At 45.1% G+C, this 27,559-nt stretch overlaps 3 protein-coding genes across 14 annotated transcripts in view; 2 read left to right on the top strand and 1 right to left on the bottom strand.

The window, feature by feature from the left end:
• The window catches only part of UBR1 (ubiquitin protein ligase E3 component n-recognin 1), a 50,678-nt gene extending 42,234 nt beyond the window's left edge, over window positions 1–8,444 (top strand). For all 4 annotated transcript variants that reach the window (XM_069951173.1, XM_069951172.1, XM_069951171.1 and 1 more), the window contains 12 exons: window positions 329–425; window positions 514–581; window positions 990–1,140; window positions 1,427–1,514; window positions 1,986–2,122; window positions 2,555–2,663; window positions 3,875–3,931; window positions 4,516–4,593; window positions 5,185–5,355; window positions 5,516–5,617; window positions 6,858–7,020; window positions 8,162–8,444. In XM_069951173.1, the coding sequence (XP_069807274.1) occupies window positions 329–425; window positions 514–581; window positions 990–1,140; window positions 1,427–1,514; window positions 1,986–2,122; window positions 2,555–2,663; window positions 3,875–3,931; window positions 4,516–4,593; window positions 5,185–5,355; window positions 5,516–5,617; window positions 6,858–6,999 (1,200 nt within the window). In that variant the 3' untranslated portion in view covers window positions 7,000–7,020; window positions 8,162–8,444. The remainder of the gene's footprint in view (window positions 1–328; window positions 426–513; window positions 582–989; window positions 1,141–1,426; window positions 1,515–1,985; window positions 2,123–2,554; window positions 2,664–3,874; window positions 3,932–4,515; window positions 4,594–5,184; window positions 5,356–5,515; window positions 5,618–6,857; window positions 7,021–8,161) is intronic.
• A 3,714-nt stretch (window positions 8,445–12,158) lies between these two features.
• Window positions 12,159–26,648, bottom strand: LOC138771311 (photoreceptor outer segment membrane glycoprotein 2-like). Of its 6 annotated transcripts, none has more exons than XM_069950930.1 (5): window positions 26,255–26,647; window positions 22,005–22,189; window positions 18,377–18,989; window positions 14,571–14,817; window positions 12,159–12,847 (listed from the first exon to the last, which is right to left on the bottom strand). In XM_069950930.1, the coding sequence occupies exons 3-5, from the start codon at window positions 18,955–18,957 to the stop codon at window positions 12,581–12,583; spliced, it is 1,095 nt and encodes a 364-aa protein (XP_069807031.1). In that variant the 5' UTR covers window positions 18,958–18,989; window positions 22,005–22,189; window positions 26,255–26,647; the 3' UTR covers window positions 12,159–12,580. The 6 variants fall into 6 exon arrangements, with proteins under 6 accessions (XP_069807031.1, XP_069807033.1, XP_069807032.1 ...); XM_069950932.1 differs by having other exon boundaries at window positions 22,005–22,137; XM_069950931.1 differs by lacking the exon at window positions 26,255–26,647 and adding an exon at window positions 25,839–26,239.
• TTBK2 (tau tubulin kinase 2) overlaps window positions 26,237–27,559 on the top strand; it is a 68,166-nt gene continuing 66,843 nt past the window's right edge. For 2 of the 4 annotated variants that reach the window (XR_011359597.1, XM_069950925.1), the window contains exon 1: window positions 26,346–26,818. The gene's annotated coding sequence lies outside the window, so the exon portion shown is untranslated. Of the gene's footprint in view, window positions 26,304–26,345; window positions 26,819–27,559 lie in introns of those variants that run through there. The other 2 variants (XM_069950926.1, XM_069950928.1) reach the window with 2 other exon arrangements.

Raw genomic sequence — 27,559 nt, 5'->3', positions numbered from 1 at the left:
CCTTTAAGGTTCCCATAAACCTTATACTTTTGTTGGCCGAACCCGCCGCTCAATCTAAGGTGTATGGGGCTTCCTAGAACGACCACTGATGTTGGTGGTGATAGGAGTTGGGTGTGATGGAAAATTAATTGCCCAACCCCTTTGTTTTGGGAGAGAGAAGCCGCAGCAAAGTCCAGTAGAGAACACAGGAACGCTCAGCCGTAACAAATATTCCTCTGAATGGATAGGAGGGGGCGGTGGGCAGGAGAGATAACTGGCATCCAAACGATTATTCATCCGTCAGTTATTGTTACTTATTGTCTTCTATAACCCTTTTTGCTTCGGGCAGCATGCTGGCCTTAAAGCCTTAGTGAAATTTGCTGAAGCGCAAAGAGTCACGTGCCATCAGAGTACAGTCCAGAGCCATCTTGTGCAGTTACTGGCAGGTAGGTTGTCCCTCCATGCACCCGGCTGTATCTAGTTATATACTTGTTACTAGCAATTATTTTAGCTCTGTGATTTTGCATCTTACAGTTTTCTTGCCTAATATAAAGCTGGAGGGAACGCCATCCTTCCTGTCGGTGGACGTCTTCCATCTTCTCGTAAGTTTGAGATGTTAAAACGTAACTTTCACAAAGCATTTTCATCATTTCTATGGTTCTATTTGGGAAAGTATTCCCTGCAATTCTCTTATCATATTCACGATGGACAAATAGACATGAATTCTAAAGCAGGAAAGCAAAAAATGTTTATGTTCAGGAAATGCAACAAAAGTTTTTTTTGGTCGCAGTTTGGATGTTCAGACCCCTATCCATCATTGGAGTGAGCTGGGAGAAGCGTGCGGCTGTGTGCTTCACTACCTGCCATCTCTATCCAGTTAATGGACTTCATTATAAGTTTCTGGAACCACTGGAGCAAGTTGGGGAGTGATGCACACCGCTGCGTGCTTCTCCCTGCCAAGGATATATTGTTTCTCTTCCCTGCTGTTTCTTATAACTCTTCTGTTATAGGTGGGGTCGGTTTTGGCCTTTCCATCGTTATACTATGAAGAAGGAGTGGGTCTGCACCCATCATCTACAGTCTCTTCATACAACCATCTCTACCTCTTCCACCTGCTCACTATAACTCACATTCTGCAAATCATCTTATCATCAGCCACAGGTAAAGGGAAATACAACAGTCTGATTAGGTTTTTATATTACGCAGGGGGGTTATCGTAACTCACTTGAACTTATTACTTCTAGGACCCTAAGGTGCCACTAATGTAGGTGCCGCCTCGCACTATTCTCTCCATAAGTGTACAGAGAGCTCATATATAGTCCTGTAAATAAAACTTAGTTGCAGTTCCTCTGATTTCCTCTAGGGACACCTCACTTGTTTTATACACCCAATATATCGACAGGGTGTCCACAGAGCCACTCTGCTAATTTTTCCAATCTTTTAATAGACACTCCACCATGTACGAAGCCAGAGGACTGTGAGGAAGCTCATACTGCTGCTGCGCTCTGCCAGGATCTTTCACTGCTCATTGATGGGTTAGTTGAACATAGATTTGTGTTTTTTGTGATACTATAGTGATACTATTTCCGGCCATACACAAAATCATATGGGGCCTGCTGCTTCTCTTCTGACAACCTCATGAAAGTTCGGACTTGTTAGAGTTCAGCTGCATGATCCTTTTATTCTTGCCGAGATAAACCACCACCAATGGAGTCTGGCATTTGCTCTCATCTCGCACATATCGCCAAAGCACGTCACCCCGACACATGGGGCATGACGGTCTGGGTAACATGCTTTGGTCCTGAAAATTAAACAATTTAATTTCCTCAAAGAAGATTACACATGGCTCTTACCTTTGATTGGTCCAGCACCGGCCAATTTTCACCATCCCTCCAGCGCATGCTTTGATGCTTTTTTGGCTTTGTTCAACCATAAATATGTCCTATGTGTGTTTTATTGGATCCTGAACTTTTAACATGTTGTTTTGCATCATTTATATGTTACAGCTTCAAAGCAGCTGAAATCCCTGGCTGGTATATCTGGGACTGTGTGAAAAGCGGGATTGTCCCTTACCTGCGCTGTTCTGCCCTGTTCTTCCACTATTTGCAGGGAGTGACTCCACCCGATGAGCTGGAGTCTTCATGTAAGCTGCTATAAGGCCTAAATAACATGTATTATGCCATAGATGCTAACAGGTACCTACACAATGGAAGGGGTCGTTCATAGAAAATGTTATAATGCTTATGGGACGTGATTGTGAACTTACAGTAAGGTAGGGTTCACACAGACCCAAACGCTCAGCATTGGACTCCTGGTGGCTGGGGAGGATGGAGTCAACCCTAGGACTGCATCCCTCTTCTCCAGTCACCAGGAGTCAAATGTTGAGCGTTCGTGTCCTCTATCGTATTAAACTCACAGCTGTCCCTTCAGTTCATTTAAAGGTCAGAAGGGCTCAGCCTATCCCTTTAATCAGATCTGAAGCGAGAGAGTCTCTGAGCTGAAGCGTCTTCTGTCATGTCTGTAATGGAATCTAACGGTCTTCTTTCTATTTCTTTTTTACCCATTTCTTTTACAGTGGCTCCAGAAGATCAGCTGAGTGCTCTGTGTAGCTACCTCGCTCTTCCTACTAACCTGTTTGTCCTTTTCCACGAGTACTGGGACAGTGTGAAACCCCTTCTTCAGAGGTGCGTCTTGTCTGTTATGTTTGCACCACATATGTATAGTACATGTATATTATAATTATGCATGTACAGGAATCTACTGCATGTACAGGGAGCTCTCCAAGTGGCTGCAGATCCATCCTCATGAGCTGCCGCACAGACAAGCCTAAGTCCATAGAGTCCTGTTGAAGCCAGGTTGTCTATGTGACAGCTCACAAGGACAAGAGTGCAGCCACGCTAATAGCGTCCTGCTCTCATGCATATGTTGTAGCCAAGTGCAGATTTACTAGATTTGCTCCTCTTTTGTACCGCACACCAGTCAGCCATAATATTAAAGTGTACCTTTGTCAAAAGTTTTGACTGGTCCAGATCTAAATGTTCAGACACATACTGATCGGGAGAACGAGCCAGGAGAAGACCGCGCTGTAGCACCGTCTGCTCATTGCTCTCTGTCACTGAAAGAGTCAGGCTCCATAGACTTAGATTATAGACTGACTCATTACAGGGGAGGACTGCCCTTAGCGTCACTTTCTCATAGGATTGATTGGCCACTCAAAACTTTTAACATGTTTTTATGACGTGACAAAAGTTTTTAGAAATGACAGTGACACTTTAAAACCACTGACAGGTTCTGTTAATATAGATAATAAAGTGCTACTCCTCATTTACACACACGATGCTTATCCTGTAAAGCGGGGTCTCAAACTGAGGGTCCCCCAGGTACTGCAAAACCACAATTCCCATCATGCTTTGACTTTCAAGCATGATATAAGTCGTAGTTTTGCAACAGCTGGAGGGCCGCATGTTTGACACCTGTGCTGTAAAGTTGAAAGGATATGCTGCTTATGTCTTAGGCATCTTAAAAGGTCTTATGGCCTCCATTCCTTGACTGGTAAGAATTGCGAGGGTGACCTATATAATAGTATGCCGGTTATTCCAGTGTTATGGCTGATCATGTATAATAAATGCTATTTGGGAAGAAGGAAGGTTACATGTACATGACTGGAAATGTATTGTAAACTGCAACTTTAAAATCTTGCAATAACTTATAATAATGTAGCTATGGCTTCCTTTATTAGTTACAATAATCCTCTTCCTAAGCCACCCTAGAAACAACATGTAGAAAATACACAGTTCTCAGTACTGTGACTGACAAGGTATAAATCAATGAATACACCAGCCCATCACTGACTAATATGTGCAGCTTTCACATCTGTCTGTCTTATGTCATCTAGATGGGGATCCGATCCAGCTGTTCAGAGTGTCGTCACTGGTAAAACTAGCACAATTAGGTTAGTAAATACATATATATGTTCGTTTACAGCGCATGTGGCAGTATGGAGGCAATGCTTCCATAGCTCACTGTACACAAGACTGCTGTCAGCTAAACACCAATCATATGAATGCTCAGCTCAGCGGAGCGTTCATGTGTTCTGGATGAAGAGAGAGGAGTTGGCTACTTTCAGACTCTTCTGGCGGCTTATCTCTCAGATAGCAAAATTATCAGGCAGTGGAAATCCATCGTTCCCCAACTTCATATGTCGGAAAAGTCAGCAGGCCCTGATACTCATTAGATTATGCTTGTGTGTGTGTCTGTGTGGGGTCTTTTAGTCTCACATTTACCCTAAGGTCTGTAATATGGGCTAGTAGGGACCACGGAGCTTCTATGGGGCCAGTGCAGTAGGGGGACCCAGGGCCTGCTATGCCGAAGTGTGGTCTGCCTCTATGGGATTGCTTACACCTTATTGCCTCCTAATACTTTTACATTAGTCTCCAGTTCTCAGTATTGTGGGAGCTTTGAAGTAGTGAAGTTGTGTGGAAAGATTCTGAGATCTCACAAGGTCTAGTAACACAGGCCGTCACTTCTCTTTTGTAGGTACCCAAGGTATCTTAACACCCTGACGGAGCTGCCTGAAGATTACAGCGTTCTGCTCAATAAGGCCTCCCATTTCAGGTATCGAGTACAACATTTTATTCTTAACATTTCTCTTTCTCATGCTCTAAATGGGTTATATCAAGATTATAACTCAGCACCTATACACAAGATGATAAGTATCTGATCTGTAGGGGGTCTAGACACAGAGACTGGTTGCAAAATTTGAGGTCCATTGTCTGAGCAGGTTGTGTGGGACCCGAGTGTTCAGATGCTTAGAACCTATCCTGTGAAAAGGTGGTAAGTTATAATCTTATCTGTCATCCCTTATTGTCAGGATATGGGGTGCCTAACTGATCACAGGGGCCCAAGTGTAGGGACCCCCCCCCCATGATCTCAAAAATGGAGTGGCACCACAGCTCCATTTATATTAATTCCCAATGGGACTGTCCAGAGAGCTGAGTACAATGTTCAGGTGTCTTAGGCAGCTTCCATAGAGAATGAATGGAGCAGTGGTGACATGTGGGTGTGTGGTGGGGGGTCCCTAGTGGTCAACCCCCACGATTAGTTGGTTAACTATTCACCATTTCATCTGTAGACAAAAGTTCTTATAAGTCTTTTGTAAAAAAAAAAAAAAAATGAAGTTTAATGGTATTTTTGTCATGTTTATAGGTGCCCAAAATCACAAGATGCTGAACGGAAGCACCCGGTGCTGTGTCTTCTGTGCGGGGCCATACTGTGCTCCCAGAACACATGCTGCCAGGAGGTGGTCAATGGGGAGGAGCTGGGGGCTTGTACTGCGCATGCATTGCACTGCGGAGCTGGAATCTGTATATTCCTCAAGTGAGTCATTGTAATCTAACAAACAGGTATAAGAAACCATGCAAAAATAATCCAGTAAAATTATAATCTGCATCATTTCCATTCCTTGCTTTGTTACAGATAATGAATATTAGGTGTCGTTGGACTTTGTGGTTACGTACACTGTTTTGTATTGTTTTAGGATTAGAGAATGTAAAGTCGTTCTTATTGAGGGGAAAACAAGAGGTTGTCTGTACCCAGCGCCGTATCTAGACGAATATGGGGAGACTGACCCAGGTTTAAAGTAAGATTTATTCTTTTTATTCTTAAGCTGTGTTCACACTGTGGAACATCCGTGCTTTATGTTTGGTGTATAGACCAGGAATTACTCCCAATTTGCTTGCCAGTGGTGCTCATACTATATAATGGCTTCCGTATATGACAAGATTCACATGAAACCTATACTGAACAGAATACAATTTTTTTTTATTCCGTTATATTCAGCTGTATGCTGTATATATATGTTACAGTGAAATGATAGAATCAGGGATTTGATGAAATCCGGGGAAATGATGAAATGACCGCGCCGTTTCACCATTTTCTTAGGGAATTGATCAAATCACTGACCCCTCTCTGCTCCCCCCATCCTGTCTGCTCTTCTCCTCCCGACTGCCTCAGCCGCGCCTCTGCTCCCCGTTCTGCTCATTTCCCCTGCTGCACTCCTCTTGCTCCCCCAGCCTGTTAGCTCCACTCCCTGTCCGCCCCTGCTGTCATGTGCCACTCTGCTCCCCATTCGCCTCTGGTCCCGTTACCCCGCCCGGCGATATGCCTCCTGCTCCCCCTTCCTGTCAGCTCTGCTCCTTGTCCGCCCCAACGCCGTACGCCTGCCGGGAGGTGTGCCGCTCTGTTCCCTGTCCGCCTCTGGTCCCGTTACCCCGCCCGGCGACATGCCTCCTGCTCCCACAGCCTGTCAGCTCGGCTCCTCGTCCGCCTCAACGCCATACACCTGCCGGGTGGTGTGCCACTCTGCTCCCCGTCCGCCCCGCCGCCATATACCTGCCGGCGAGGTATGCCGCTCTGCTCCCCCACCCCCCCTCCGCTGCCATATGCCTACCGGGGAGGTGTGCCGCTCTGCTCCCCTCGCCGCCGTACGCCTGTCGGGAGTTCCCATCCGCCCCCGCCGCCATACGCCTGCCTGCCGTTCTGCTCCCCCATCTGCCTCCGCCGCCAAACATAGAGCCGGGCGACTTCTCGATCGTTCATTCCGTCATTTCCCTGAAAGGGGTCAGGCATTTGATCAAATCCCTAGGGAAATGATGGAACGGCGCATTCATTTCCTTGTTTCCCGGGATCATATCCATGATTCTATCATTTCACTGCAACATATCCACCAGATTTTCCAGGCATATAAGCCAAACATTCCTAATCCTATGCGTCTTCAGGTCTGAGATCTCTTATAACTATCACCCCATCACTGTTATGTGTTTACTATGTAATACGTGTCTCTTTATTTTTTCTCGTTTTCTCTCTGATCCCGTATAAAGGCGTGGGAATCCACTACGACTCTCGCATGAAAGATACCGGAAGCTGCACCTCATGTGGCAACAGCACTGTATCGTGGAGGAAATAGCTCGTAGCTTAGAAATAAGTCAGACCTTTTTTGGCTTCAATTGGAGTCTGCTTTAGGTGTCACCACATATGCAGTCGGTGAGAAACCCAGGTCTTCTATTTGATTTGCATATATACTTGTACAGTCTGTTTCTACTATAATAGTTCTCTATAGGTATACAGCAGTTAACATGTACATTTTTGCATTGAACTCCTTCCCAATCGGTAGGAAAGGCACAGCAGATTTAAAGTACCCCCTGTCACTCCTAGAGACCTGTCAAAAGTTTTGATTGGTTAGGGTCTGGGTATGTTCCGCATACAGAGCGATAATCCGCTGAATCAGGCCGATTTGACAGATATCGTTCTGTGTAATAAAAACAATGATCAGGCGATGACAGCGATCATCAGCCGATCTTGTCTTTTGATCCTGACCTGAAATCATGGCCTATATGGCCTAAGCACTTCATAGGCTCTCCCAGTTAGGGAAGTATTGGCATCGGAGTGGCACAGGATTTTAACAGGTTAATGTGCGTCTGTTTACATGGGCGCTGTCACTTAAAAAAAAAAAAGTAGAAACAATGTGTCAGCAGTTTTGATCAAGTTCTCTTCCCATCTCTGTGCACGTGACCAAGATGGACTCATGATGTAAGTCTATGAGACAGTCTTGTGTCTCACAGACAGAGAGAAGAGCTCAGCAGAAGATTAACAATTAACTCCATACATGTCATTGCCTTTTCTGTCTCCTTCCCCCAGTTCCGACCTACTGCTTTTGCTGTAGACAAAGAAAACTGTGTGTGAGCTGTTCTCTCCATCTCCCCTTCCTTTCAAGACGGCTGGTGTAAACAGTGTCCTTGGGCTGCTGTATCTGCACTCTGTGATGCCAGGAGGGTTCTTCATAGTGAGGTTAACCCTTCCAGCATTAGAGTGCAGAATCAGCCGGCCAGGTGGCTGTTTAAATGAGCCGCCTCGGTGGGGAGGGGGTAGGAGACAGAAAGAAAAGCTCACACAGTTTTCTGTGTCTCCAGCACAAAGCAGTAGCTCAGAACTGGGGGGAAGGAGACTGAATAAATAATAACAAGTATGGAACAAGTTTCCAGGAGGAGAGACTAAAAGGGTCTGTCCCAAGCAATTTCTGATGTGTGTGCAAAGTATTCTGGATCAGCAAAATAGTCTCCCGTAGCGTGCATGGATTTCCCAGTATCGTGCTCTTTCCCTGATATCTTGTCTCTTTCTTTTATAGGGCCAAGCTTTAATCGATAATCCTTCATATCCTATTGACTGCGATGTGTGTGGATATATTTTTTTACTTGGAAAAATCACACAATTATGAGGATTCCCCACACACCGACATAAAGACAACCTGACATATGCTGCATTATTAAACCGTTTTATATGTTTCTTTTGGGTCTCATTATTATAGTCGCCAACATTGCCGTCTATACCTGGCTCGATTTATCCGGTTGGTAATTCCCCCCTCCCCCTTTTGTTTAATAATAAAAGAGAATAAAGCTTATGCTCGGAAACATGATATACACTTTGCATTGCTTGGCTTTAATAATTTGATAAAGTTGGTAAAAATCTAAATTTGGTAAAAATATAAAGCACCAAAAACACTTTAAAACAGGGGTGTCAAATGCAGGCCCTCCAGCTGTTGCAAAACTACAATTCCCATCATGCTTGGACAGTCAAAGTTAAAGCAATCTCTGCAATCTGCTGTCCACTGCCGATCGTTGGGGGAAATCTGTCTCTAGCAGCAGCTAGAACAAGACAGATTAGTAAGAGAGGGTTGGGTTTACCAGGTGCTATGTGCAGTAGAGAGCCTGGACTGTGTACTTGCAAGCAGGGCCTGTCTGCCTGCTATAGATCAGGGATGGGGATCCTTTTGCTCTCCAGCTGGGAACTACAATTCCCATCATGCCTGGACAGCCAAAGCTAAAGCTGTGTGTTGAGCTGTCTCTGCTCTGAATCCCCTTCCTCCCCCCTCCCTTCCTAGACAGCTGAAGTAAACAAGTCCCTGGCAGACTTTATCTGCAACTTTGTAGCTTTTTTGTAACACCTGGAGGGTTAATGTGAGATCAAGTTGCCAATGAACTCACTGTTATTAACCCTCCCAGCATTACAGAGTTTCATATACAGATTTATTTGTCTTCAGCATAAAACAGCTGCCCAGGAGACTGAATAGATAATAACAAATATGGAAGGAATTGTTAGTGTCACCATGGGCAGCAACATCTGAAAAGTTATATTTGAGCGGAATAGGGGTTATCCAGTGCAACAAAAATATGTCCGCTTTCTTCCAGAGACAGGACTGCTCTTGTCTCCAGTTTGGGTGCAGGTTTTGTAACTCAGTTCTATTGAAGTGAATGGAGCTTAATTATAAACCACACGTGAACTGGAGACAAGAGTGGCGCTGTCTCTGGAAGAAAGTGGCCATCTTTTGTAGCACTGAAGAACCCCTTTAAGTTAATATTCCCATGTTCCGTCTCTTAAAAAGGGGATTCCCTACCTAGTTGTCTTGCCACAGTATGTTAGATAGTGTTTAACCCCAGTATTGACACTACCATGCATATGTTTAGCGGTAATGTATGTAAAATGATATTGTTCTGCTTCCGCACCTGCAGCCCTGTGTTCTGAAGCCATAGTAGGAGTCTTGGTATCACATCGGCTGGGAGGCCTCAGGTTGAGGACAGCTTCTGTAGTAGGTGAGGTAGGAACTCAGAAAGGGACGGTAAGCAGCATCAGGTGACTCAACCATGTTTGTTGTTTTTTATGTTATTGTAGTCTTGACTTTCTATCAGTTGGTTTTAATTTTTTTCTCACCACATTTTATTTTGCTAAGATTGCCGCTTTTTGCAATGATTATTTATCATTATAATCTTACTAAGGCCCCCATCACATATATCCATTGGTATGACTCAATTTCCCTTCCCCTTTTGGCGCAGTATCAAAGTGAAAGCAAAAATTAAACTAATCCCATTAATTTGGGCTGCCATATTTCCTAGGCTGTTTTTAACAGCATTTAGTGACATGCTTTACAGCAAGCAGCATGTAATACATTACTGACCTCTATCTACTGGTGTCACATGATGCTGCAATGCTGTACAGATCACTTTACAGCAGCCTCCTCTTATCACCACAGACACAACAGGAAGTCTCAGCTTAGTTTTAGCCCTAGTGGTGAGAATGGGAACTGCAAGATATCAGGATTATTTTGTAATAGAGAGAAAAATTGAATATTAGAAAAAATTATATCTTTACCCTATACCATTATTTAAACAAGTCATTTTCTGATTAAACCCCTTTAAAGAGGCCAGAATTCCCTGGGCATCTCTGAGACCCAGGAGAGCCAATCACATGGGCGCCGGTGGTACCTGAACGGCATTGGACCATGGATTAACGCTGCCAGGACCACAATTAATAAAAAAAATTGTTAATAAAAACATTAAAAAAAAAATTCACAGCAATAGGACGACTGAAGACTGTGGACAATTATTGTAAAGACGTTGAAAATTCCCTGTATTTTGTGGTCTTACCCATGCCATGCCATGCCTTCCCTTAATTCTGATTGTATTAAGTAGGAATGACTATCTAGCTAAGTCTTCCTCCTGATCCTGTCTATTTCTGTCACATCACAGATGGTAATCCCTGGCAACATGTTTCCTTAATAGCCTACTTGTCTCTGAACTCATCCCTCAAAATACGGACGGCCTCGTCCATGCAGGTGTGTCTCTTCACCTGTGGCAATGCTCTTTTACTCCTTCTGGAAATGTGTTTATACAGTTACCTCCCTATAGGGGGCGCATCACTGCAACAGACCAGTTTCTCCCTGTGAAGACAGTAGGCCGTGACTTATTGTCCGTCAGATTTGATCATCAGCTGATCGCCAGGACTGGGATATGATTCACGTTGAGAGAGGGGTTGCCCTAGTGGTCAAGAGGTAAAACCTAGATCTAGAGCTATAATAAAACAAAAATGTAATAATAGTTATTTTAAGTTTTATTTTTCTCAATCTTGAACGTTAAAATAATAAATTGGCAAGAGATGGCTAGATTTAACCCTAGACACACTGGACCTGTGCCTATAGCCAGCAATAGAGGAGTCTCCAGCTAACACTGCTTTATAGACAACCTTAAAGAAGCCCTCCCGAATTTAGTTTTTACTGTACCTTTAAATATAATTCAACTAATTTTCCTTAAAGGGGTTATCCAGAAAAAAAATGGCCGCTTTCTTCCAAAAACTGCATGACTCTTGTTTTCAATTCGGGTGGAGTTTTGCAATTAAAGGGGTAGTGCGGTGTTTAAAAAAAATGATTCACTAAATAACACACATTACAAAGTTATACAACTTTGTAATGTGTGTTATGTAAGTGAATCCCCCCCTTACTCGTGTCCCCCCACCCCCGGAAGTGTGGTGCAGTATACTCACCAGATTACTGTCGACCCCGGCCACCATCTTGGGTCGAAAGAAGTCATCTTCGGGAGGCCGGCCGAACCGCTCCAGCCGTCCGTCATCAGCTGCTCAGCTGCGATTGGCTGAGCATAACTGTGCTTCAGCCCCGGCCCGGTACCTGTGGATAGAACGGACCACGGCGCCGGCTTTCCCTTGTTGGCGACGTTCTATTCCTGGGTCAGATTAAAGAGGATGTATCTGATGGTACATCCTTTTAAAGCTCCATTCAATTAAATGAAACGGAGTTACAAACTCCACCCAAACTGGAGACAAGCGTGGTGCTGTTTCTAGAAGAAAGTGACCATGTTTTTCTAATTCTGGATAACCCCTTTTAATTTCCTTCAGTTTGGTCATATGATTTCATGACCCCTGGAAATCACATGTGCTTCTGTGCTCTCAATAGAGTCACCATCTCAGCCAGCAGAGCCTTTTCATGAACTTTTCCATACTATCTCTCCAAAGAGGGAGACTGAAACTCCCATGAGTGTGATGAGTATACAGCTCCTAACACACAGATATCATGAATTTGATTGACAGTTCATCCTCCCTAACTATACTTATAGTCCATTAGCTTCTTTAGACGTGAGGATTATTACATCCTTCCTCCAGCAGTCAGATATGGTACTGGCTCTAGCTGCCCATCTGGTGCGGTGCTGCTACATCAGGGATGGGGAACCTTCGGCCCTCCAGCTGTTGCAAAACTACAATTCCCATCATGCCTGGACAGCCAAAGCGAAGCTTTGGCTGTCCAGGCATGATGGGAATTGTAGTTTTGCAACAGCTGGAGGGCCGAAGGTTCCCCATCCCTGCGCTACATCATGATATTGTGGCTGATCAGAGGTCACATGACCCAAGCATGTGGATGCAGCAAAGCTGGGATGAAACAGATGACCCTGCAGGAACAGTGATGGTGACCGGGCATTCTATCTATGAGTGCTTCTTTAATAAAACCCAAAGTATAAAGTAACTTATTTTGTAAAATGCATTAAAAGTGCAGAAACAACTTCCAGAACCCCTTACTATCCTCATACAACATACACATAAGCTCTATCATCTGTTATATAGTCCTTTCACAATTAAAGTTCTCTTCCATTGAAGCCTTTTCCCCTTCTGGCCATGTGCCCCTGATTTGCCACTGATCGTTCAGTTCAAACCTTTAAAGTTCCCTCTGAAGTTCTGTATGTGACTTCAGCCGCGGCAAGGACTGGGGTCAGCTGTCTGCTGGGATGGAGCTCGGTGGAACATTATCTGGTCCATAATCTGCTATGGGGATGTCCACATTTGGGTCAGATTTCCCTGATAGGGTGGAGATCTGGTTCATCTTGCCGAGATTTTTGATTATCTGAATGTTATGTTTTGCCGTTTCCATGCAGCTGTTCTGTAGTAACCATCCGTCAGATTCAGACTCTGGGTCTCCCAAAATCAAGACGTTCTCCATTGCGGTTTGAAGGTATCGCACACCGGTCAGCACTGACAGCTGAGGAGGATAGGTTAGTCAGTTGTTAGTTACACCCTACATTCAGGAATTTTAACCTATATTGTATATAATCCAGCATAGGATATCATTAAAGAGTAACGTAGAGGCACTTGTGTTTATGGGTTGTTGCCGTCTTGATTCCTTTGACTCTCCTAATGCAGCCTACAGTTACCATGAGATGTGGAGATGGGTGGTCTCATGGCTGCACACTTGCTCTAAGTTCTATCTAAGTGGTCAGTGACCTAGAACTTCTGTCATCTATACTGTAGAGCACAGGTGTCAAACTTGCGGCCCTCCAGCTGTTGCAAAACTACAATACCCATCATGCCTGGACAGCCAAAGCCTTAAGCCATGACGGGAATTGTAGTTTGACACTCATGCTATAGAGTTTCAGTGTATCCTATGAGATGCAGCTTCACCCTGCCTCTGTCTGATATGTTGCTCCATGTCAGCTCCTAATACTAGGAGGCAAGGGAGATCAGAGTGAAGCTGCATGTAGGATTGTGATCAGCTGTCTATTGAGATGGAGTTTGTTGGCATGGAAGGTCAGTTTAAGGGTGGGTTCACACTATAGAATCCGCGTGGATAAGTTCCAAAGGATTCCATAGCTCGCATCGGCACACCTCTCCGCCCCTGCCATAGACACTATTTTATGGCCGGGCCGATTCCGCTGTCCACCAAAAGAATTAACATGTAATTTCTTTCAGCAGATGGCAGAATCTGCCCGTGCATAGAATGGCGTCTATGGCAGGGGCTGAGAGGTGTGCCGATGCGAGCACTGGAATCCGTTGGAATTCATCCGCGCGGATTCCGTAGTGTGAACCTATCCTCAGCTGCATCCAGAATATCAGTGTATCCTATATGATGCAGCCTCAGCCTTTCCCTGTGTAATAGGTTGCTCCCTGTCACCTCTTAAAGGGGTTATCCGGCGCTCGAACATTTTTATTTTTTTTTTACATCTTTCTGCCATACGAAAACCTTTCTGATTCTAGGTGGTGCCACCTGAGGCAAGTCATTGAACTCGCCTTATGGCAGAGGGGCTCTTGGATGCAGCTTCACACTGACCACCCATAGCTCCAAGTATTAAAGGGGCTATCCGTCTCTCGCACATTTTTTTTTTTACATCTTGCTGCCATCTAAGAAAAGATAACAAACAATATCTGTTTACCTCTCTGCACTCCCCTGGTGTCCCAATGCGGGAGGAGCTGCAACCTCACAGAGCAATGTACATAAAACTGGCAGAAGTGCTTGGGGAGGAGAGTAGGCAGGGTGGGAGGACTGTGATGAAGAAGGAAAGCAATGCATTCTGGGACTGAACAACTGCTCAACCAGGAAGTACAACAAAGTACAGTACTAAGACACCCAAAACAAATGGATTTTTGATATGTTGATGACTGAGACAGGTGAGCAATGCTACACACTTCTGCTGCATGTTTATTTATTATTTTTTTACCTAATGTCGGAATACCCCTTTAAATGTTTTTGTTCTATGTATAATGGATCACTGACAAGTACAGACAGTAGGCAGTATTATTCGAATATCCCTATTGGTGATGCACGTACTCCTAATATAAAGGGTCTAGTCTATGTTGCAGAACAAGAAGATAGTCTATCGTGGTTACATAAGCAAGAAATGGTGAGTACTAAAATAGAGCAAGAATAGAAGGTACTGTATACGGTGTCATCTTTTCTGGAACATGATATATTCTCATTGCTGTCTTACCTCAAAGAGCCAGACCAGTAGCACGGTGAGACCAATGGACTGCATGAGGTTGTCGTAATACTCCAGGAGAGCTTGTCTGCAGCCGCGGAGCCAGATGTTCAGCTCCTCTGTGAGGTAGTCATAGTTATAATGAGCAGAGTTATTAGTAATCTGATACTGGATACAAGGCCGCGGAGAGTTGGGGTTACAGCAGCTGAAGGGAACGCCGTCCATTAAGTATTTGCCATCCACGTTGCTTTTGAAACGGCTGCAGAAGATAGGAGTAATAGTGAGTGTATATATATATATATATATATATATATATATATATATATATATATATATATATATACATATATATATTATGTAAGGCCCCCCCTACCAGTGTCTCTATGAAGCTAAACTACAGACATGGGCCCTATGACCTGTATGTTAGACCAGTGTTCCACAACTCCAGTCCTCAAGGACCACCAACAGGCCATGTTTTGAGGATTTCCTTACAATGTTACCAGTGATTTCATTATAGTCAGTGCATCAGGTATCATTGCAGGTGGTCTTTATATAAGTTATCTTCAAATCATGACCTGCTTGTGGTCCTTGAGGACTGAAAATGGGGAACACTGTGTTAGACAATGGGGTCCCATTGGATTTGTATTATAGGTCTGTGGGCACTGCATGACCACGTGTATGGTGCTTGTGCTCTTCAGAAAGAGGATGCTATTATTTTTGGAGGCACATAATAGTACAGTAGGGCCTACGGCTGCGGTAGCATAGTCAGGAACGGTACCCAACACTGAACCTTAGAGAATTCATATTTACGGTACAAAACAATTTAACCTACAATATTCAATTTAATTGTTGTCCATGGATCTTCCATTCACATGGGCAATATGTGGACAACCAACATTTTTAGTCCAGATCAGTTGACGACCAAGCATTTTTGGTTCCTTTTACATTGGCCAATAAAAAGGGGAACTATCAGCAGGTTAGAAGCATCTAACCTTCTGATTTGTGCATGGGACGCAGAGGATGAAGGTAAGCCTCTTACCTTCATCCTCTGCACCGTTTCCATGATATTAGCAGTTAAATCATTATGCACTGGGAATGGCACCCCCACCAGAGCACTGATCTGCCCCCCGGCCTGTCTGCTCTGCTGTTATTCATTAGAAGGGGTGGATCGGTGTACTGGGGGTGGTAGTCCCACCTCCAGTACACCAAAACGACTTCTTAGCATTAGCAGGTCTGTGGTTGAGCTGCTTCGCCAAGTGTGGGGTTGGCCCCTGCAGAGCAGACAGTAATGGTCCCTTCAGACACATTGATTATCGTTTAAAAATTCACGATAACGACAGAAAAGTAGCGATTATCTGCCTGTGTAAATTCAGCTACCAATCAAACAAGAAGAGGTAAATCACTATGTACTAAATGTACTAAAATCCTCATTGATTGTTCGTTGATAGTTTGCAGATCTGTTTGTCTAAATAGTCGTTCGCAGATTAACCCTGCTGTGTTACAGCAAAACAGATTAGATCAATGATCGAAATAACAAGTTTTTACAGCCATTTAATCTCTTTGTCTGAACGTCGGTTGCTGAAAAGACCAAATCGTCTTTCCACGGTCGCTTGAGCGTTTAATCAGTACGTGTAAATTCTTGGCCTATAAAAGAGCTGTGGACTGGGCCCTATAGACAGGCAATGGTAATGGAGTGGGATCAATAAAAGTGGGACAGACCTAGGGGTGCCCGTTGATAGAATTAGGGTATGTGCACACCTACAGAATCCTGACAGAACACTCGTCACAGATTCCGCAGCTCGCACCTGCTCACGGACTCTCATTCTTTGGGCTGACGGCGGAATCTGGCAAACCATAGAATGGAGTGTATGGGAGCGTCGGAGATGCGTGCGGCCGCCAGAGTCTTCCAGCGGGTGCAAGCTGTATGGTGGATTCTGTAGTTTGCACGTACCCTGAGCCTGCTGGGTAATATTCTGACTAGAAAACAATGTAGATGTTGCACTACCGCTGGACTACCCCTTTAACCTAAATCTCCAGTCCTAGTGTTTTACTTATGTTCCCACGCTGTATAAATAATGCCCGATCCGTATGAATGGACGTTGTTTAACGCTACCCACGGCCAGCGTTGATGAATAGGTAGTCATAAACAGCAGCCATTGTCTATATAGTGTGTGAACATAGCCTTAAAGGAGAAGTCTGGCTCTGGCTGAAATCTAACAGCTGGCAGGGGCAGAGGAAGACATAACCACCAGTCCTTACATCTTCCTGTGCCTGTGGTCTACTAAGTGACCGGCCTCAGGACCTCCGTAAGAAAGGCCCTACCTGTGTGTCACAGAGGATTCCCATAACACCCTGCCATAGAAGTCTATAAACTTCTCCAGGCTGCAGATTCCAGTGGTCCGTGAAGATGCTGAGAAATTAGCGTAGAGGGCACTCACCATAAAAACTTTATCTTTATTGAAGACTTCTTAAAAACACCATGGAATGGTTAGCAGTAGCGAGGAGGCCAGTTCTACAGCTGTTTCGCGCACGTTATTGCGCATTTACAGACCTGACGTGCGCGAAACAGCTATCACGCTGTCTTGTGAGTACTGGCCTCCTCGCTACTGCTAACCCTGCTATGGTGTTTTTTATGAAGTCTTCAATAAAGATAAAGTTTTTATGGTGAGTGCATTTACAGACCTGACGTGCGCGAAACAGCTATCACGCTGTCTTGTGAGTACTGGCCTCCTCGCTACTGCTAACCCTGCTATGGTGTTTTTTATGAAGTCTTCAATAAAGATAAAGTTTTTATGGTGAGTGCCCTCTACGCTCATTTCTCTCTACTGATGAAGACATTTGTAAATCTACGTAGAAGTGAGCACCCCAGAATATGTTCAATGTGACAAATTCGGACATTTAAATTAGGAGTTAAATATTGGATGCAGTAGAGCCGGAGACTTTCTCTGCCTAAATTCATACATTAGAATCATCTGTTGGAGATCTACACTGGGAAATCTTCCTGTACAAAGTGTGTATTTACCTTGCTTAAAGAGGTTCTCCAGCTCAAATCTCTTTCTTTCAAAATTGTAATTTGTAAATTATTTCTTTTAATTGTAATTGTAATTTTTTTCTTTTCAAAAATATCCAGTCTTCCAGTATGTATCAGCTGCTGTATGTCCTGCAGGAAGAGGTGTATTCTCTCCAGTCTGACACAGCGCTCTCTGCTGCCACCTCTGTCCATGTCAGGAACAGTCCACAGCAGCGAATCCCCATAGAAAACCTCTCCTGCTCTGGACAGTTCCTGACATGGACAGAGGTGGCAGCAGAGAGCACTGTGTCAGACTGGAGAAAATACACCACTTCCTGCAGGATATACAGCAGCTGATAAGTATGAAATTACTTGAGATTTGTAATAGAAGTAAATTACAAATCCATATCTAGCTATCTGATCTATATCTGAAACCAGATGATTTGAAAGAAAAAGATTTTCGCTGGAGTAACCCTTTTGAAGGGGAACTCTGGTAAAAAAAAAAAATTCTTTTACATCAACTGGTGTCATAAAGTTACCATATATAGCATTGTTATTTAAAAAAAAGTCATCTAGTACGTATCAGCTGCTGTATGTCCTACAGAGGTTTTCTATATGGATTTGCTATTGCTCTGGACAGGCAGCAGAGAGCACTGTGTCAGACTAAAAAAAGAATACACCACTTCCTGCAGGACATACAGCAGCTGATAAGTATGGGAAGACTGGAGATTTTGGGATAAAAGTAAATTACAAATCTATATAACTTTCTGCAACCGGTTGAAAGAACTGACCGGCCCTCTGTACTTACTCAAGGGTCTCTTTGGAACTCATATCCAGGTAACGTCCAGATATCCACTGGATTTCAAACCAGTCCCGAAAACCATTGTTCCCACAACACTGGAAGTCAATCTGAAGCATGTCTATGGTGGATTTCAGGAAGCAACGTCCCGGGATGTCAGTGTCCTTGTAATACTTGAGAGCGTCTTTGAGTCCGCGGTACAGAGCCGACTCCAGCTCGTTCCTCATGGTGTAACACATAATGGCTCCGGCAAAGACGCAGAAGGTAAAGAAGAAGGTGCAGATGATATAGGGCAACATGAACAGCTTCCACCTCGAAAACTTATTGGCGTCCGAGCAGTCGTAGCAGATCTTTCCACCAAAGAAGTTGATGATGCAGGCGATGGTGCCCACGGCTATCAGCATGTTGGGGACAGACTGGATGTTTCCGCTCACCATCAATTCACTCCGCTTCTTGATCTCAATCTTTAAATAGAGGCCGAGGCTGAAGATGATGAGTCCGGTCACCACCGAGATCCAGTTAAGAATCCATAAGACTTGAGCTAACTTTCCTCTTCTCGTTTTAGAGAACTTCACTTTTAGAACAGCCATCTTGTTTTTAGGAGGTAAGCGGAGGTCTCACACTATGGGAACGCAATACAGAGGGTTGTTATAACGGGGTTAAAAAAAGGGGTGAGCGAATTTACAGATATACAGAGCGAAGAGCTTGTCAGCTGGCTGCCTTTGATCTCCATGCCGTTCCGTCCTGGGTGCCTGGAAAAGCTGGATCCAGTCCTGGGAAACTCCCAGTTTCCCAGCTTTTCCAGGCACCCAGAACAGAACGGCACGGAGTTCAAAGGCAGCCAGCTGAAAGGATTGTTATATAATATTAAAGGGGTATTCCACTCAAACATAACTTTTCATATGTTGCTGCCCATGGTGAGACTAACATTTCCTTCCATACTTGTTATTATCTATTCAGTCTCCTTCACCCAGTTCTAAGCTGCTGCTTTCTTCTGAAGACACAAAAATCTGTGTGTGAGCTTTTCTCTGTGTCTCCTCCTCCTTCCCCCTGCCTTCAAAGAGGGCTGATGTAAACAAGTCCCTGGCAGGCTGTATCTGCAACATTGTAGCTTCTTTGTAATGCTGGGAGGATTAATCACAGTTCATCAGCAACTTGAACTCAGATTAACCCTCCCAGCATTACAAAGAAGCTACAAAGTTGCAGATAAAGCCTGCCAGGGACTTGTTTACATCTTCTGTCTCAGAAGGGAGGGGGAGACAGTAAGAAAAGCTCACACACAGATTTTCGTGTCTTCAGCAGAAAGCAGCAGCTCAGAACTGAGGAAAGGAGACTGCATAGATAATAACAAGTATGGAAGGAATTGTCAGTCTCACAACATATGACAAGTTATGTTTGAGAGAAAAGCCCCTTTAATGATATCTTCAAAGCCTAGACATGAACTATATGCCATTAAACATCTTGGTATCAGGAACCAGGTCAAGTGGGCATTAAAGAAGTTATCCAGGATTAGAAAAAGCACAATTACTTTCTTGCAAAAACAGCGCCACCCCTGTCCTCAGGTTGTGTGTGGTGTTATAATTCAGTTCCATTCACTTCAATGGAATTGAGCTGCAAAACCCCCGCACCCAAAGAGTTGTGCTTTTTCTGGAAGAAAGTGGCCATGTCTTACTAAGTCTGGACAACCCTTTTAGAGTCTGATCTTCTGAAAAACAGAACCTCCCCATTTGTGATGAGTAGAAGAAAAGCACTGACCCATCTGAGCTGTAGAAGACTTGTTTCTAAATCTTATACTGAGATAAAGTTCTGTTCATGTGATTTGTAATGACCGGGATCCAATATTATCGGACACCTCTATGAGTAATGAAGCAAAATGTAATCGTCTATTATTCCCTGCTCATAGTTGACTAAATATAGTTAAAGAGGTATTCCAAGATAAAGTAAGAGATTTCAGGGGGTCTATCCTCCTTACCCCCTGGCAATCCCCATATTGCCCCAACCCCCAGCCCCCTCCCCCCCCACACCTCCTTTGTTATGAATAAAGCTGCGGAACGTCGTGCGACCATGGCTCTATTCATTCCTATGGAGCCGCTGGAAAGATCCAAGTGCTGTACCTGTACTCCTCTCTCTCTGGCGCCTCCATAGAGAATGAATGGCGCCGCCGGAGAGAGAGACAAGTTCAGCACTCTGCTCTTTCCGACGGTTCCTTAGGAATGAATAGAGCCTGTGGGTCACACGCCGTACCGCTGCTGTATTCATAACAAAGGAGCCAGGAAGGGGTGGGGGTGCGATGCGGAGATCGCAGGGGGGGGCATAGTTTCCCTTTACTGTCACTAATAATAGTCTTATGCCAAAGAGGTTTAATCATTTAGGGTCTCAATGCTGAGACCCCCACTGATCTGTAGATATAGCTGGTAGCAGAACGTGGCAGCACTCAATCTGTCTCCAAAGACTTCGAATAATTCTTATCTCCTGCCTGGTATATACATATATCTATCCTAAGATAATAAGAAGGGAAATACTAATAGGGCCAACAATCTTCTATGTTTCTATGTATATCCTGCAGTCTGTCCAACAGCCGTTACTCCTTAGGCTAGGTTCACACTGCGTTTTTGCAATCCGTTTTTTGCACACAAAAAAAAACAGATTAAAAAACGGATGCATTTGTGTGCATCCATTTTGATCCGCTTTTCTATTGACTTTTTTTTTTTTTGTGTGCAAAAAACGGATGAAAAAAATGGATTGCAAAAACACAGTGTGAACCTAGCCTTACCATGAACGACGCTCAGAGGGTGCAATGTATATATAGGTGGCTGATCCCACCAAGTCAGAGGGTCAGGCAAACTCATGGGTATGACCTCATTCATGGTATATTTGAAAGTAACAGACAATACGGGATTACACCATTATAAACAATTTATGATGGATGGATGGATGGATAGGAGATAGATAGATAGGAGATAGATAGATAGATAGATAGATAGGAGATAGATAGATAGATAGATAGATAGATAGATAGATAGATAGATAGATAGATAGATAGGAGATAGATAGATAGATAGGAGATAATAGATAGATAGATAGATAGATAGATAGATAGATAGATAGATAGATAGGAGATAGATAGATAGATAGATAGATAGATAGATAGATAGGAGATAGATAGATAGATAGGAGATAGGAGATAGATAGATAGATAGATAGATAGATAGGAGATAGATAGATAGATAGATAGATAGATAGATAGATAGATAGGAGATAGATAGATAGATAGGAGATAGATAGGAGATAGATAGGAGATAGACAGGAGATAGATAGATAGATAGATAGATAGATGGATAGATAGGAGATGGATAGATGGATAGATAGGAGATAGATAGATAGATTATAGATAGGAGATAGATAGATAGATAGATAGATAGACAGATTTCCCGGTGCTTTTCTCTATGTGTGAATACAGACACTCACCTGTAGTGAATAGTGTTACATGGATGATCCCATATACCATAGATAGATAGATAGATAGATAGATAGATAGGAGATAGATAGGAGATAGATAGATAGATAGGAGATAGATAGATAGATAGACAGACAGATTTCCCGGTGCTTTTCTCTATGTGTGAATACAGACACTCACCTGTAGTGAATAGTGTTACATGGATGATCCCATATAGCGCAGGTAATGTACTGTGCGGTATGTCTGGCGCTGAGCGCTGGCGGATAGGAAGCTCATGTGTCCCTCTGAGGGTCGGGAAGATTCTTCCAGCCTCCTGGAGCAGCACACATAAGATGTGAGAAGCCGGAGCTGTAATCCCTGCTGGACTAATAATGGCTTACAGTATTATTGTGCTCCTTATGGTGGATGCTGCAAAGCACTTTACCAAATAGGATATAGCATGGGCGATTACACTGCTGGGATATTAGCTGCTCTACTATTCTATGTACACATAGAGTTCCAATAATATCATTGCTTATCAATATCTCTATATACACAGCATAATAGGCCACACATACTTATTGTACCTGCCTGGGTTCCTCTATATTCATATGGGGCTGGCCAATTCCCCACCACCCAGATCATTGGCTATATTGCATTGTATGTATTTTATGATGCAATTTACTTCTATAAAAAATCTCCAGTCTTCCAGTACTTATCAGCTGCTGTATGTCCTGCAGGAAGTGGTGTATTCTCTCCAGTCTGACACATTGCTCTCTGCTGCCACCTCTGTCCATGTCAGGAACTGTCCAGAGCAGCAGCAAATCCCCATAGAAAAACCTCTCCTGCTCTGGACAGTTCCTGACATGGACAGAGGTGGCAGCAGAAAGCACTGTGTCAGACTGGAGAGAATACACCACTTCCTGCAGCACATACAGCAGCCGTGGGTTTTATATATGTGAATAAAGTATTTGGAAGAGCCTATGTATTCCTTGCAGATTCTTGGTGTGACATTGACAATGTGTGAGCCTAGCCTCATAGCTGTGTGCTGCTCCTGACATGTGGTAACCTTGCCAGCAGGTGGCGCCATATAATAAGCTTTATAGCTGTGATGCAGCCATTAAAGGAGGCCCTAATTCTGCTTACTTTCATATATTGATACTAATATACATTTTCTATTATATTTTTGCAGATTAAAGGAGTACTCTGGAGATTTATTTTGCTAATACATTTTTTTTTGAATAAAGAGAATACTTTATACAGTAATATAAGTTCATTGAAATACATGGAGCAGCAGCAGTAAGGGGTGACAGGGGCCCCTCTGCTGCCCCCCAGTGTTTGTGTTGGGAGCTGCATGGCTGACAGCAGTGTAGGGGCTTGTGCACACTGCTATAGTGTCAGGCATCCCCCCCCCCCCCCGGGTACTGTATATAAATGCTGTGATCAGAGCAGAGGGGCCCGTGTCGTCCCTTACTGTGTATATAAGTGTACGGTCATTTCCAATACGAAGTAACTGCTATTATTATACAGCACTAGGCTGTTGGCAATATACATAGCTCTATAGAAGATCCTATTGTATATAGAAATCATCCGGGGGGGAAGGGGGGTGTTAAAGGGGTATTCTGATAAAAAAAATTCTCTGCTGCCACATCTGTCCATGTCAGGAACTGTCCAGAGCAGGAGAGGTTTTCTATGTGGATTTGCTGCTCTGGACAGTTCCTGACATGGACAGAGGTGGCAGCAGAGAGAACTGTGTCAGACTGGAGAGAATACACCACTTCCTGCAGGACATACAGCAGATGATAAGCACTGGAAGACTGGAGATTTTTAAATAGAAGTAAATTGCAAGTACATATAACTTTCTGACACCAGTCGATTTGAAAGAAATTTTTTTTTTTAGGATTACTCCTTTAAATGGAACCAGGATTGTGCTATCATGGTTCCCAGAATCATAGTATAGATCTACGGTGCTACTCGTGGCACGTTCCAGCTGTGGCTGCAGCAGTAGCTTTAGTTAGGAGAAATTTTTTTTATTCTGCTGCTTGAGGCCGGGAAAGGGGCGGCAACTAGTCATCTGGGCGAGGAGAGGGGCGGCAACTAGTCATCTGGGCGGGGAGAGGGGCGGCAACTAGTCATCTGGGCGGGGAGAGGGGCGGCAACTAGTCATCTGGGTGGGAAAAAGAGGCGTCATCTGGGCGGGGAGAGGGGCGGCAACTAGTCATTTGGGCAGGGAGAGGGGCGGCAGCTAGTCATCTGGGGGGGGAAAGCGGCGGCAACTAGTCTTCTTGGCGGGGAGAGGGACGGTAACTATTCATCTGGGTGTCGAGAGGGGCCGTCATCTGGGCGGGGAGTAGGACAGCAACTAGTCATCTTGGCAGAGAGAGGGGCAGCAACTTGTCATCTGAGTGGGGAAAGGGGCATAATCTGGGCGGGGAGAGAGGCGGCAACTAGTCATCTGGGTGGAAAAAGGGGCAGCAACTAGTCATCTGGGTGGGGAAAGGGAGGGCAACTCGTCATCTGGGCAGGGAGAAGGACAGCAACTAGTCATCTTGGCAGAGAGAGGGGCAGCAACTAGTCATCTGAGTGGGGAAAGGGGCATAATCTGGGCAGGGAGAGGGGTGGCAACTAGTCATCTGGGCGGAAAGAGGGGCAGCAACTAGTCATTTGGGTGGGGAAAGGGAGGGCAACTCGTCATCTGGGCGGGGAGAGGGGCAGCAACTAGTCATCTAGGTGGGGAAAGGGGCGTCATCTGGGCGGGGAGAGGGGCAGCAACTAGTCATCTAGGTGGGGAAAGGGGCATCATCTGGGCGGGAAGAGGGGCGGCAACTAGTCATCTGGGGGGGAGAGGGGCGGCAGCTAGTCATCTGGGCATGGAGAGGGGCGGCAACTAGTCATCTGGGCGGGGAGAGGGGTGGCAGCTAGTCATCTGGGCGGGAAAGGGGCGTCATCTGGGCGGTTAGAGGGGCAGCAACTAGTCATCTGGGCGGGGCGGCAACTAGTCATCTGGGCGTGGCGGCAACTAGTCATCTGGGCGTGGAGAGGGGCGGCAACTAGTCTTCTTGGCGGGGAGAGGGTTGGTAACTATTCATCTGGGTGTTGAGAAGAGCGTCATCTGGGCGGGGAGAAGGACAGCAACTAGTCATCTTGGCAGGGAGAGGGGCAGCAACTACTCATCTGGGCGGGCAGAAGGGCAGCAACTGGTCATCTGGGTGGGGAGAGGGGCGTCATCTGGGCAGGGAGAGGGGAGGCAACTAGTCATCTGGGCGGGGAAAAGGGCGGTAACTAGTCATTTGGGTGGGGAAAGGGGCGGCAACTAGTCATCTGGGCGGGGAGAGGGGCAGCAACTAGTCATCTTGGCAGGGAGAGGGGCGTCATCTGGGTGGGAAGAGGAGCGGCAACTAGTCATCTGGGCGGGGCGGCAACTAGTCATCTGGGCGTGGCGGCAACTAGTCATCTGGGCGTGGAGAGGGGCGGCAACTAGTCTTCTTGGCGGGGAGAGGGTTGGTAACTATTAATCTGGGTGTTGAGAAGAGCGTCATCTGGGCGGGGAGAAGGACAGCAACTAGTCATCTTGGCAGGGAGAGGGGCAGCAACTAGTCATCTGGGCGGGCAGAAGGGCAGCAACTGGTCATCTGGGTGGGGAGAGGGGCGTCATCTGGGCAGGGAGAGGGGAGGCAACTAGTCATCTGGGCGGGGAAAAGGGCGGTAACTAGTCATTTGGGTGGGGAAAGGGGCGGCAACTAGTCATCTGGGCGGGGAGAGGGGCAGCAACTAGTCATCTTGGCAGGGAGAGGGGCGTCATCTGGGTGGGAAGAGGAGCGGCAACTAGTCATCTGGGCGGGGAGAGGGGCAGCAACTAGTCATCTTGGCAGGTAGAGGGGCGTCATCTGGGTGGGAAGAGGAGCGGCAACTAGTCATCTGGGCGGGGAGAGGGACAGCAACTGGTCATCTGGGTGGGGAGAGGGGCGTCATCTGGGCGGGGAGAGGGGCGGCATCTGTGCGGGGAGCCACCTGTGACTTATCACAGCTCTCTACCTGTCAGCGCACAGTACGGGATGATTGACAGGCAGACAGACCCCTTAGTGGCCGTAGTGTTGTGGGAAAAGCTCCTGGATAACTTGCAATTTATTCATGTTCATCTCCGCACATTCTGGGCTAAGTAGTCAAGTGGGCGGTCCTATTCAATGGTTGACAGCTCTTTATATACACACAGAGCTGTCAATCACCCACTTAGACCTCCAACATGGGTGTTTCTGAATCAAAATCCATCTTCCAGTAACTTAAATGGAGCACGATGAAAAAACACTGCAAACATTGGTTGCTATGGTTACATTACGCTAAATTTCCAAATGCCCAGTCAGTAACTCTGGCTACAATAATATTTCACAGGACAGCGCCCCCTAGCTGCGATTATAAAGGCTTCATGGCAAACCACATTAAACTACATTTACCGACAAGCACCGCTGCACATGCGCAGTTGAATTGTGACGCTTCTCCCAGGTAACCGCAATCGCCATAAAACTTAGGCATTAGCTAGGAGTGCCGAGGAAGGGCTCGGGGTGGGCGTGATGGTAAACTGCCACGCCTCTTAATGATTGACAGGCCCTCCTCTCTTTCACTCTGCTGTTCATTTTTATCCCTTTGACCAATTACAGTCGGGAGGTCGGCTAAAGGGGCGGGGCTGTCGCGAAAAGGAGGCGTGTAATCTACTAGCATGCTAGGTTTTGTCTTGCTTGTGTTGGTAGGGTAGCTTGTGACGTCGGTGGTGCTGCAGTGATGGAGAGTGGGGGGAGCTGCCGGTGACCGGGGGAATAGTGGCGGCGGAGAGGCTCAGCGCTGGCGGGTGACGGTTCGTCGGGCATCAGTATGGGTGTGCCCCGTGTTACGGTTACTGGAGGATAGAGGTGACCTCAAAAGCTGTTTTATCCTGGACGTGGTGGAAGCCCCCCCTATTTCCTAGATGAGTGAGAGGGTACGCGATATGTCACCTATGGGCTCCAGATTGTACCATTTAGGTAAGGAGGGGGGGGACAGGTGCTGGTACCCATTGGGTTGTGTCGTCTATGTGGGATCCTGCAGTGTGATACAGCATCAGTGTGCGGCCATAAATCATCATGTGCATGTCCTCTGCAATCCTGGCAGACTACATTGTGTCCCAGGCTATTCTATACATACATAGATAGAAAGATACACTATATATATATATATATATATATATATATATATATATATATATATATATATATATATATAGTGTATTATTGTATGCCAATTTATTTGCAGATGTATCATATACAATTCAATTATTGCAATCTATATCTATATATATATATACACATACATACATACATATACACACATATATGTATATATATATCATGGTCTGATCCCAGCACTGTCACTATATATATATATATATATATATATATATATATATATGATCGCTGACTCCATTACTGACAGGAGCCCCCGGTTTCTGTGGTGGTAAGGATATAGTATTCTTATTCCATCCAGTATTGTGCAGGTAGTGCGCCCGGGTCATTGCGCCATTGTGAGAGCGGTGTGTGTGTGTGTGTGTGTGTGTGTGTGTGTGTGTGTAGGAGAGCGACATCAAAAAATGTGCTGTCTCTGTATACACACACACACACATAGTAGGGAGGGGCCCACCAATCTGTGATTCCTTTATTGTACTGGCGGCTATACCCCTCCTCCGCTGTCATTACTGAACATGACATTAGTGACGGACCCCCGCCGAG

This window comes from Dendropsophus ebraccatus, chromosome 13 (assembly GCF_027789765.1).
Source record: "Dendropsophus ebraccatus isolate aDenEbr1 chromosome 13, aDenEbr1.pat, whole genome shotgun sequence".
Taxonomy (NCBI): domain Eukaryota; kingdom Metazoa; phylum Chordata; class Amphibia; order Anura; family Hylidae; genus Dendropsophus; species Dendropsophus ebraccatus.
Note: the sequence above shows the minus strand (reverse complement) of the source record. Positions and strands in the feature narration are given on the sequence as shown.

What these genes read in the sequence shown, in the direction of transcription:
- LOC138771311 (XM_069950934.1), bottom strand. Translation starts at nt 18,957, where the DNA reads ATGGCTGTTCTAAAAGTGAAGTTCTCTAAAACGAGAAGAGGAAAGTTA. An exon ending in AGTTCCAAAGAGACCCTTGA is followed by an intron (nt 14,818 to 18,376) that starts GTAAGTACAGAG and finishes TATCTTCTGCAG; the next exon opens with CCGTTTCAAAAGCAACGTGG. An exon ending in TACTGGTCTGGCTCTTTGAG is followed by an intron (nt 12,848 to 14,570) that starts GTAAGACAGCAA and finishes TATCCTCCTCAG; the next exon opens with CTGTCAGTGCTGACCGGTGT.